Source organism: Cydia splendana, chromosome 3 (assembly GCF_910591565.1).
Source record: "Cydia splendana chromosome 3, ilCydSple1.2, whole genome shotgun sequence".
NCBI classification, from domain to species: Eukaryota; Metazoa; Arthropoda; class Insecta; order Lepidoptera; family Tortricidae; genus Cydia; species Cydia splendana.
Window position 1 is genome coordinate 10,694,793 of NC_085962.1, and position 12,163 is coordinate 10,706,955.

The following is a 12,163-nucleotide window of genomic DNA, read 5'->3' on the forward strand; positions in this document are numbered from 1 at the left end:
AATGTCGCCGTAATGTCGCCGTTATGTCGCTATTATGTCGCCAATATGTCGCCGTTATGTCGCTATTATGTCGCCGTTATGTCGCCAATATGTCGCCGTTATGTCGCTATTATGTCGCCGTTATGTCGCCAATATGTCGCCGTTATGTCGCTAATATGTCGCCGTTATGTCGCTATTATGTCGCCGTTATGTCGCTATTATGTCGCCGTTATGTCGCCAATATGTCGCCGTTATGTCGCCAATATGTCGCCGTTATGTCGCCATTAAGTCGCCGTTATGTCGCCAATATGTCGCCGTTATGTCGCCGTTATGTCGCCATAGTAAAAAGGTATAAAAGGCCGGTGCGGAGCGTTGGGGATGGATTCATTCTTCGACCGGGCTAGCAGTGACTCTGGTTTTCGGGTGTAACTTAGTGCGGGGAGGTGAAGTTTCTCCGCGACTTTTTCTGTGTTTGTTTTTTACTTGGAATTATCCTAGTGAATTTAAACTTAGAATTTGTGTCTGTGCTTGGTTTTGCGGGGATTTTAATCGTCGTAACGCTAAGTTTGGACTGTTGTGGAGATTCTTTACTACCATGTGTGGGTTTTTAGTTATTGTGAGGTTTTCTCTACGCTGTGTGTTCTAAGTGCCGTCATGTTATGCAGGGACAATGTCAATGCATAGCCGGGGCTAGGAATAGTGTCTGTGTTTGGTTTTGCGGGAAGAAATTCTCGTAACGTTAAATATAGATGACAGTGTTTAAGGGAATTTCACTTTTCTGTTGAGTTAGTTTAATTTAGTGATAACTTAGTTATTTTAGTGTTTTTCTATGGGGTATTTTTGCTATTTTAAAAGCCAGATCATTGTTTGGACTGACAGTTTGTCCAGCTAAGCATTCACTCCGCCTAACGGTGCCAAAGGATTGGATGGTTAGGAGTCTATTGCTCCAAGTTTGAGAGGACTTGGCGTCTCTTTTATATCAACATAAGAGACGAATTATCTCACTAGTCTCAAGGCCCAGCTGTTTAGATGGATGTGGGGACGTCACGTGCGCGTCATCCGGGCCCACTGAAGTTGACAGTAATTGAGACTAGGTCTCCTATTAAATTTATTTATATATTTCGGTGCTCCGGTTCATGCTAGTGCTGGTTGCGGGGGCAGACTTCTGTCGTGACTGATATTACACTTAGTCTTTGTTGTGGCAGAGTTTCCCTCGTGATTAGTGCGTGTGTGTGCTAGGGTACTGATCCACTTATATACACGGAATAGGGCGACTTATTCTTATCCACCATGCCCGCGGGCGATAAGGAGGGAGTCAAATACACTGGCCTGTAGGTTGCCTTCTCGGTTTCGCCTGCCGAACTTTACAGCTTCTCGTAGGGACCACACTTGCGTATATTACAAAGCATTAGGTCGATGGTAAGAACGAACTATGCTTTGAATGTACTAGATTAGGGACAATGGGTAGAGTTAGGGTAGAATCACACACTCATTTTATTGCTTATTAGGGTTCTTTTTTAGTTCTGGTCTATACAATTGATATGGTTGATATATATTTCTCTTTAAGGGTTTAAAAATATGGTTTCTTAATCCTAAAATACGAGTGTTTAAAAGGTGAAGGGTTCATCTGCCTAAATCTTCCTAATTTCTCATTTATATGGGGAAAGAACCAAAGTTTCTATAAATTCTTATTTCTATTTTTCATTTCTGGTTGTCTGGTGTAGGGACGAGGTACTGAGTAATATAATCAGGTAATACATACAACAACATACAACATAATCTCTTAATTATCAATCTGAATTTAGGAACGCAAACTATTCTGTGATTGAAGAACGGTTTGCTTTAGGGAACCTTTGTCAGGCAAGAGCAGTACAAAGGATAAATTGAGTGAATACTCAATTTCGGCCTCGATTAAACATAATAATTAGTGAATAAACTCGGTACTTCGTTTATACATCTAGAGAACTAGGAATTCTGTCTAGATTATCAGCTTTGGGGAATGGGACTATGGGATTAGCATCCCTAGCTTTTGAACATAAAAAAGATAAGTAATTATGATGATTGATGGATACTTTGACACTTCTTTTCATCATCATCTAGGTGCGTTTAGGTTACGAAGTGTTGGTCATAGCCCGTCTGGCTAAACTGGTAGGGTAGGTGTTCCGATTAATACTTGCAAATCGGACTAAGAGCTTCCAGACCTGCATCGGACGTACGGAGCAGCACGTGTGATTAAATCACACATCGTTTAGAAGATGATAGTTAATTATAATTAACCTTGAAATGCTAGGGTGTAAAAGAGCTTATCTCAGGAGTGCTGCTTCTATGTTATCCCGGAAGCTTAATAGGTGTGGCAGGATTTTACCAACAACATTTTTATATATTTTATATCATCATATATGCTGCAATACTTAAATACATTATAGTAAATTTTACACCATCATTTACATTGCACTAATAAATTCTAATAATTTTCTATTTTTGTAATTCATTTTTCTTTAAATTATTTCTTACTTGCATAAATACTTATTTTATTACCATAAATATCTGTTCTCAAAATCTAGGTAATAATAAATAAAGTCAGAGTCCAAAATTTAGCTGATACTCATTAAAGAATTTGAGGTTCCCGCGGTTCACTTCAAGGGGTCCTAACCACTAGCTAGACGATCACATGGCCATATTTTAAGGGTAAATCGAAAGGGGATGTTATATTAAGGTAGGTAAGTTAGTTAAGTAAGGGGGGAGTTACAGTACTATTATTTATTCTGTGACTTCGGTGAGGTGGCGTCCGAGTGACAGTTGTTGTGTTTGACACGGCGTCGAAAAGGTTAAATTATTATGAGAGTTAGGAACGAAAATCAAATTGCGTACCTACCACATTTTTAGAAACTATTAACTCTAACTATATCGAGATTAGGTAGGAGAAAAACCGTGAAAAACTTACGATGCCCCAAGGATCAGTTTTTGCTTCGTATCTTTCCACATGTGATCAAATTCTTTTGTCAGCGGCTGTTCTGATCGCTATAAGAATTAAAATTTTGGATATATAAACAAAAACATAATATTATGTGCAACAAGATGCAAAGTGGTATTTTGCTGTCAAGTTGAATTTACTTAAGCAAGCGAAATACTTCAATTTAGAAACTTGAACGTAGCGAGAGACTCAAAAAGCACGAAATGTGATTAACTTTTATCTCGTGTAAACATACAACTTCTCACGTATATAGTATAGGCACCTATCTATTTATTTGGCATAAAGGGTTGAATCAACTTCGACAAACCTGCAAGAAAGCAATACTGTAATAGTTGGAAAACCGGTACCATTTCTGCAATTTAAGATGACTGCACTTTAAGACATGTCTACCCAGCCCAGCTAAAGAATTCACTTTCGGTTGACGTCGCTGCTAAAATCTTTCAATTCCATGGCAATATCGACTAACTTGACACCGATGTAGAGTATAAGTGCAAATTAATATTACGAGGATACGTACAGCGATGAGCAGCCTATTGTAGAAGTATTGGTTCGTAACTAGAACTGCGTCCATGTCGCGTTGTCGCTTTTTCACCATGAGCTTGTTGTGCTTGTTGTTAGGCTGTGGCCGCGCCCAGCAGTCTACGAAGCCCTGCATCGGTTATAGTTAGTAAATTGACTAATTAATACTTCGTTTTAACCTTTTGAACACTTTATGTCATAAACAAAAACGTCACTGACACGCTTAGGTCCCGGGCGCAAGCGAGCTAATGTAAATGTAAACTAAAAGTGTGAAGGTTACTTTGACAGCGTCTGCCATAACAATTATAGTCCCTGGCGCTGTGGGCAACTGGGCAAGACTATAGTCACGACGACTTTATGTGTTCTTGGCGTTCAACAGGTTAAAGACTAAGCCACACCGGTTGCGTAGGTACATTACGTGTAGAATTATGTTTAGGATTTATGAAAGGGTTAGTGGAGGTTGATGATGACCTTGTTATTTATTTTTATTCGATTGTCAGGTTAACCTTTTCGCCGCCACGTCAATGAAATAGGCAGGTAATAAAGTGTCATCAACGCCAAGCCATAAATTGTACGTAAACGTGGCATGTGGGGCTCGAAGTGTACTGACTTTATATGAAGTCAATGGCAGCGAAAAGCTCAATGAGATATTTATGCGAAAGCCGAATTTACAGCAATCAGCAAAAGCTATAATAATAGCGATTCTATATAGCCAGATATATCTACGCATCTTAGCCCGTATTTGTCCAGTTTCAGTAAGTACCCCAGTCCTCTGTATGATGTTGATCTTCTTGAGCAGATCCTTGTTGACTTGCATGTTTTGCTCGAGCTGCCGCGCGTAGTAGTTGAGACGGCGCGGTTTGAGGTACATGTCCGGGAACAGCTCCGGCGGGTGGTCGTCCACGATGTGCTGCATCATTTGAAGCTGCAACCCACCGACGATACCGAATAACTATGTACTAGTGGATCTGTGAGCTGTAGGCCTCGCGAGCATAGCTTAAAGCTGATAAAGGCTCCGCCGTTTAGAATACCTAATTTTGAAAATTTAAATGACAAAAAAACATATCTTTTTAGGGCTAGTTAAATAAAAGCTCGTAAAATGAGACGAATATCCTTAACCCTTTTCAAAATAAATAAAAACAATACGAAATTAAAGTGTAAAAAATTACTGGGGATGGAACCATCAGGGACCTCCTTACTTCAAAGAAAATGTACGCAAACTGAGGGGCTACCGCGAAAACCGAAATTCGCAAATTGCGGGGATCTTACTCTTTTACTCCAATGAAGGCGTAATTAGAGTGACAGAGAAAAATGCCCGCAATTGACGATTTTCGGTATTGGCGGTAGCCCTACTGCGCCATGATAGCTCTTGGCGAAACTTGCCTACTTATTCTCGTACAATAAGGATTACATTTGCAATTTAAAAATAACGGGTATTACCTGTTTCACATGGTTGACCCATTTTTCATAGAAGTCATCAGTAAGCAAGAAGAATTTTGGAGGCTGAAATAGAACAAGTCCCGTGTTAGTTATAAAAGTATGAGTGAAAATCGCGTTAGTTTAAAATGTTTAAATATATGTATATGTATTATGAAATAGAACAAGTTGTAAATACGAAGAAAGGAAGAACGAACGAAGCGACAAACGGCGCAATTCGGGAAATGAACTAGGCATTAACTAGATACGATATAGTAAAGATATTATCTTCACTATTTCATATCTAGTGAATCTCTAATTCATTTCCCGAATCGCGGCGCCAGCCGCCATAAGGTACCTTTTGTAGTGGAACGTCACATATATTTACTATTTCATATCTAGTGAGTCTCTAATTCATTTCCCGAATCGAGCCGAAAGGAATGTTCTAACCGGCGACGAAATCTACTAGCGATTTAGGTACCTACAGTCAGCAACAGAAATTGCTAAGCGGGCCAGGTGTTCAAAATGATCTTGACGCGACTTTATTGCAAAAGAAAATAAGAGCCTGTCAAGGTAATTTAGAACTCCTCGCCCGCTTAGCAACTGCTGCTGCTGACTGTAGGTACCTATTATGTGTAGGTAATTTTCGCTTTTAACCCTTTTCCAGGCCGCACCAAACTACAAGGTTTTTCCCAAAAAATGCAAATTATATTAAAATTTATGCAGAATTTTATGATTAATTTAATGATAAGTAACTTTTCCCGAAAGACCTATCGAATATGAACCTTAAATCGGATTCCTAAGGTTGAAATTCTATTGGCGAGTATGTGGTCGCTAGGTGCACTATGCCTGGAAAAGGCTTATTAATACACGTAGGTAAGTACTAGGTACGTGTTACCTATAGTTGTAGGTACAGATGTAGTGTATATTTTTTTTCCATCGTATTTTCACGGAAAGACGGAAACGTACGAAAGTGTCTTGTTATTTCAGTCAGTCTCGGTACAAAAAGTACTGAGATTTACTGAAGTAGCATGATGAGAGCATGACAAATACCTAGTAATTAATGTTTCCGAGAAAATACGATGGCACAATTATGCACTACATCCATACCGCAAGATGAAAAACATCGCATTCCATCTTGCTAATCTTTGGATTTTTATTAATTACCTACTTAAGTATGTTAAACCTGGGAGATAGAGAAACGAATCGATTGACACCAGTCGAGCACACGACAAATACATAATCCATAGCATAAACAGTGATTTGAGTGAGTTGAACTAAGTGGTCTAAGTGTTTAAGAGTATGATCATACCAATTTACCAATATCAAATCAAAAGTTTTTTTTTAAATTCGGAATGCCACTCCTGTACTAGCAGCAAGTCTTCGTACGATAGTATAATCCCCAAAATTTGAACTTTAAAACTTCAAGGGCGAAATCACCGATGATTGGCCTACTAGGCGTTATAAAAATACAAATTTAATTTCTTTATTGTCAGATTTAACAAATGATCCATTTTTTGGTTAGTGTCTTAAAAATCTTAAAAATAAATGTTAGTAATAAATTCTATTAAAACTTAGATTCCAAAGGATCATGCCGAATTTGGCCTACGATTTGATAGCATGCTATATATACTTATATATACGATAAATTTAATCATATTTCTTACAATCTCATACATATATATTAGATTCCAACGGACACTTTTTAGTAAAGAAAATAAGTTAAAGAGTAATTAAACCAAATAAATACATCCCACGCCATTACATAGAATCAATGACATTTCATAAATGGACGTCCAGAGCCAAACAAAAAAGGCTACAAATATAATGACCACCAAAAAATACTTTGGTACCCTAAATAAAAAAATCATGCTTACCAAAAAAAATTACTGAACACCAAAAAAATAAGGCCTAAAAATACAAAAGTACCACCATTTTAATTACGACTGCACTTCAAATTGTATTCAAATACCAAATATATTGAATGATCACCAAAAATCATTAATGATCACCAAATCTTGAAGACCAAATTAATGCGATATTTTCACCTAATAAAGTAAACTGATGCCAAAATTACTAGCCCCTCCCGCTCAACCCCCCGTACCCCGCACCGCATACCTACCTTACCTAATCTACTTTTCTAGTAGCATTTCGTTATGCTACTAGAAAAGTAAGTCAAACTGCTATCAGTTAAGTGGGTTAGGTTAGCACTGCGACCCTTAGAGAAACGAAATGGTACTAGAAAAGTAGGTTAGGTTAGGTTGGAACTGCGACCTTTACAGAAACGAAATGCTACTATAAAAGTGGGTTAGGTTAGGTTAGAACTGCGATCCTCACAGAACCGAAATGCTACTAAAAAGTGGGCTAGGTTAAGTTTCAACTGCTACCCATACATATACGAAATGCTACTAGAAAAGTGGGTTAGGTTAGGTTTGAACTGCGACCCATACAGAAACGAAATGCTATCAGAAAATTGGGTTAGGTTAGGTTTGAACTGCGACCCTTACAGAAACCAAATGCTACTAGAAAAATGGGTTAGGTTAGGTTTGAACTGCGACCCTTACAGAAAAGAAAAGTGGGTTAGGTTAGGTTTGAACTGCGACCCTTACAGAAAAGAAATGCTACTAGAAAAGTGGGATAGGTTAGGTTTGAACTGCGACCCTTACAGAAAAGAAATGCTACTAGAAAAGTGGATTAGGTTAGGTTTGAACTGCGACCCTTGCAGAAAAGAAATGCTACTAGAAAAGTGGGTTAGGTTAGGTTTGAACTGCAACCCTTACAAAAAAGAAATGCTACTAGAAAAGTGGGTTAGGTTAGGTTTGAACTGCAACCCTTACAAAAAAAGAAATGCTACTAGAAAAGTGGGTTAGGTTAGGTTTGAACTGCGACCCTTACAGAAAAAAATGCTACTAGAGAAGTGGGTTAGGTTAGGTTTGAACTGCGACCCATACAGAAACGAAATGCTACTAGAATAGTGGGTTAGGTTAGGTTTGAACTGCGAACCTTGCAGAAAAGAAATGCTACTAGAAAAGTGGGTTAGGTTAGGTTTGAACTGCGACCCTTGCAGAAAAGAAATGCTACTAGAAAAGTGAGTTAGGTTAGGTTAGGTTTGAACTGCGACCCTTACAGAAACGAAATGCTACTAGAAAAGTGGGTTAGGTTAGGTTAGAACTGCGACTGTTACAGAAATAAAATGCTACTAGAAAAAGGTGACGAAGTGGATTAATTAATTTAATAGGATAACGGTAATTATATTAAATATTTGCACATTTTTAATTAAAATGTGGTTACAATTTTGGTGGTCATTTACAATTTTTGGGTTTACAATGATTATTTTGGAGTCATTTGCTTTAATATGATATCAAGATTTAAACATTTGGTTATAATTTTACATTAAAATGGAGTTCAAATTTTGGTGGTCATTTACTATTTTTGGATTTACAATGATTATTTTGGTGTCATTTTCTTTAATAGGATAGCAAGATGTAAAAATTTGGTTATCATTTCACATTAAAATGGGGTTTGAAATTTGGTAATCATTTAGTATTTTTGGGTTAATAATGATTAGTTTGGTGTCATTTCCTTTAAAAGGATAGTAAAGTGTAATAAAATTGGTAATCATTTCACATTAAAATGGTGTTATAATTTTGGTGATCATTCATTATTTTAGGGTGGTAAAATAGATTTTTTTGGTATTAAATTTTACTAAATCTGGTGATCAGTTAAATAGCAGCCAACAAAAAAGTATGGCAGCAAAATACTCTTCTAAAAACATTCATACCACTAACGACATACTGTTTTAAGCACTAAGTATCAAAATTGCAAAAAGAACTGCGATACAGTAAAAACTTTTTATTCCAATGACTTGACTTAAATTGTAACATACCCAAATGACTTACGTCAAAAGTGAATAGCGAACGAATATGGAACGAATAGAGTCGCTGTGGATTGTGTTTTCATATTAATTATTACATATTTATCTGATAGTATTGTATAAAATCTAGAAGAGCACCAATTTACAATTAGCTTTCACCGGTTTTCCCCAATGAAGTCGTTTACTTCTTTAAAATTGATTAACTTTTTTAATAAAACCTTATCTGATATCAGGGTATGAATATAAATAACACGAAAATAGGTTAAAACTTAAAAATACATTAAAATAAAGGGAAAAATATATATCTAACTTTATTTTATAAATTACCTATATGATAATACAAAAAAACCTACAAAATAGGAATACTAACTTCTTTGAAATAAATTAAGTTATTTGTTCTCTTTATTTATTAATCATCTTAAGTTAGGTTATTTTATAATATGAATATAAAAGTAAAATATAAAAACACTTACAAAACAATAAAAATTAATATAAACACATTATAAAAAACCTAACCTAGGGTGCCGCCAGCAGCGGGGCAAGGCCCAAGCTACCGGTGGTCAGGGCTGCAGAGAGAGGAACCGGCGGACTATCCGCGCCGTGTCCAAGATCACCGCCTTCTGCATCTGACCCTTGATCCAACCACCTAGCGAGAGTCTCTCAAGGTGTTGGTCGAGACTCTTCGCTATTAGACCGTTTACTGAAACGACTATCGGGACGATGATCGTCGAATCAACATCCCACATGGCGGTTATCTCGTGAGCCAAGTCTAGGTACTTACTGGACTTGTCCTTCTCGGCCTTCACGAGATTCTCATCATGGGGGATGGTGATGTCAACGAGCACGGCCCGACGTTGCGATCGATCTATTATCACAATATCAGGCTTATTGGCTACAATAGTCCTGTCAGTGATGATAGATCGATCCCAATAGAGCGTGGCACGACCATTCTCGAGAACAGGCGCAGGTAAGTACTTGTAGTACGGTACTTCGCGGTCCACAAGGTCATATAGAAGAGCAAGTTGCTGGTGAATAATCCTGGCTACGAGATTATGTCTGTGCAAGTACTCGCCGTTAGCAAGATGAGAGCAACCGGAAATGATATGCCTGAGTGACTCTCCGGGACGGCGGCATGCCCGACAGATGTCGACCGTACCGTCCTTCAGGATATATGTGACGTCCCACGGGTAAAGGTACCTTATGGCGGTTGGCGCTTACGCTATTATTAACGCCGCTCCAATATTATTGCTGCGCTATGCGACGTAAGCGCCGGCCGCCGTAAGGTACCTTTTTCCGTGGAACGTCACATATTTCCGATAGTTGTTCGTCATCATCACTTCGTCCGCAATTGCACAGGCAAAACCCTCGGTTTCTCCGAAGAGGTCCCCGAATCGTAACCAGTTCACCGACGCGAGCAGGTCCACATCGGGTCCCGTGAGGGCCTTGTAGAACCGCCCGTGTAGCACCTTACTCTCCCATGCCGCCTTGCGATCCGCAGTACTTAGTACCACAGGTTTGCGCCAGTTCTCGTTTGCCAAGGAAAGCGGCGTGAGGTTCCTATCTACTGCCACCACATCACGATGCATCCCACACTCGTTGTTAAGGAAATAGTTCCTGAGATTGTACACCTCGTGGTTGTGGAGATCCTTGGCGTTTAGGAAGCCTCGGCCTCCACACTTCCGTGGGATGTACAATCTCATAACTGACGAGCGTGGGTGTAGCATGCGATGTGCGGTGAGCAGTGATCGGACCCTCCGATCCAGGGCGTCCAGCTCGGTCTGAGTCCACCTTAGTATGCCAAAGGAGTATGTGAGTAGGGGCATTACCCAGGCGTTGAAGGCGCGCACTTTGTTGCCTCCTGACAAAAGACTGTTAAGGACTTTTGTGAGCCGACTGAAAAAGCGCTCCTTCACCGACCGTCTAATACCCTCGTCCTCAATACCCAACGACTGTGACATACCAAGGTATTTATAGGTTTCTGATTCAGAGATAGATCTGAAAGACATTGTCTCAGAAAGTTGTAAATTTGTTGAATTTACAACCCTCCCCCGCTGTACATGCATAACCGCACATTTATCGACACCAAACTCCATGTGGATGGCACTACTGAAGACTTCGGTGGTTTTCAGTAGCCCCAACAAGTCTATTAAGTTTATTATTAAGTGACTTTTAGGCAAACATTGGTTTTTGAAAAATTCTTTTTTGGAATGAGTTACTTATCGAATTCATTATAACAATCCTGTGATTGTTACTGTATTTCTTCTCTCTCTCTATTGATTGATTGATTGATTGGTTTTCCATTTGATGCTATAACTATTTTTACTATAAAACAGCTCTAGTTGTTATAGTCTATTTCGGTTCGCATGCTATGTCTTATTCATTTAAGGAAGTCGTATTAAGTATATTATTAAAAAAAATGTATTAACCTAATACCAACTCATTCGATTTTTGTTCCTTGACAGCCTTATCTTCGATATGTTTACACTATTACGGCACCTTATTTCCTTGTAATAAGACTAATAAGGCATAATAATATTTAACATGGCCCGATACTAGGCAGAATTCCTAACCTCAAAATCGTAGAGAAATTCCGCTTTTATAATGTTCTGTGAAGTGTCCGTGAATTTCTAATAACTATCGGGACTTTCATTTCATGTTTGGAGCCTAACAATTTACCACCCATGTTTAGCGAGTGTTGGGCCAAACTTGTATGGGAGCGGAACATCATCCTTTGTTGTGCTTACAATTTTGAACTGTCGTGGGCGGCGCTCGCGTGGCGGTCGCGGCTTCACGGGCTCGGGCGGCGGGGACGACAGCAGCGGGTTCTGTAGCACCTCATCACAGATGCGCTCGCGTAGCGGGTGCATCGTGTATTTACTCTATCTGCATACATAAGCAATACAGGCATGAGTTTCAGGTAATTCAGGGTCAATTAGGTTGCCCAGAACTTGCGCTATGAATATCCATTGCTGCTAACTTGAAAATAACATAATACATACTTATAGATACTAGTATGAAAATGCAACTTCTAACTACCAACTACCTACGTAAATAATATCGTCACACTGACGGGCCCTCCAAAATTAAGAAAAAAATTTGGTTGTTTGAAAATGAGCGTACTGAAATTCAAGTTCGTAAATCTCATCAGGATAAAATGAAGATGATAGTTGTATTTATCACAAGACGAGGAATTTTAGATAGAGTAATTTTGTGGTCAGCGTACAGTCAGCAGCAGAAATTGCTAAGCGGCCGAGGTGTTCATAATTACCTTGACACGCTCTTATTCTCTTAATAAAGTCGCGTCAAGATCATTAAGAACACCTCGCCCGCTTAGCAACTTCTGCTGCTGACTGTACATCAGTTATGGGCTATTGGTAGGTACATAAAAAAGAATTTGCCTG

The 12,163-nt window shown here is 38.8% G+C and overlaps 1 protein-coding gene across 1 annotated transcript in view; it reads right to left on the minus strand.

The window, feature by feature from the left end:
• The window catches only part of LOC134789385 (uncharacterized), a 32,843-nt gene extending 21,175 nt beyond the window's left edge, over nt 1-11,668 (minus strand). Inside the window, exons 1-5 of the mRNA XM_063760017.1 lie at nt 11,507-11,668; nt 4,913-4,975; nt 4,236-4,397; nt 3,471-3,602; nt 2,924-3,000 (exon numbers count right to left, since the gene is read on the minus strand). Coding sequence (XP_063616087.1) covers nt 2,924-3,000; nt 3,471-3,602; nt 4,236-4,397; nt 4,913-4,975; nt 11,507-11,629 — 557 coding nt within the window. The 5' untranslated portion in view covers nt 11,630-11,668. The remainder of the gene's footprint in view (nt 1-2,923; nt 3,001-3,470; nt 3,603-4,235; nt 4,398-4,912; nt 4,976-11,506) is intronic.
• Nucleotides 11,669-12,163: the final 495 nt, after the last annotated feature.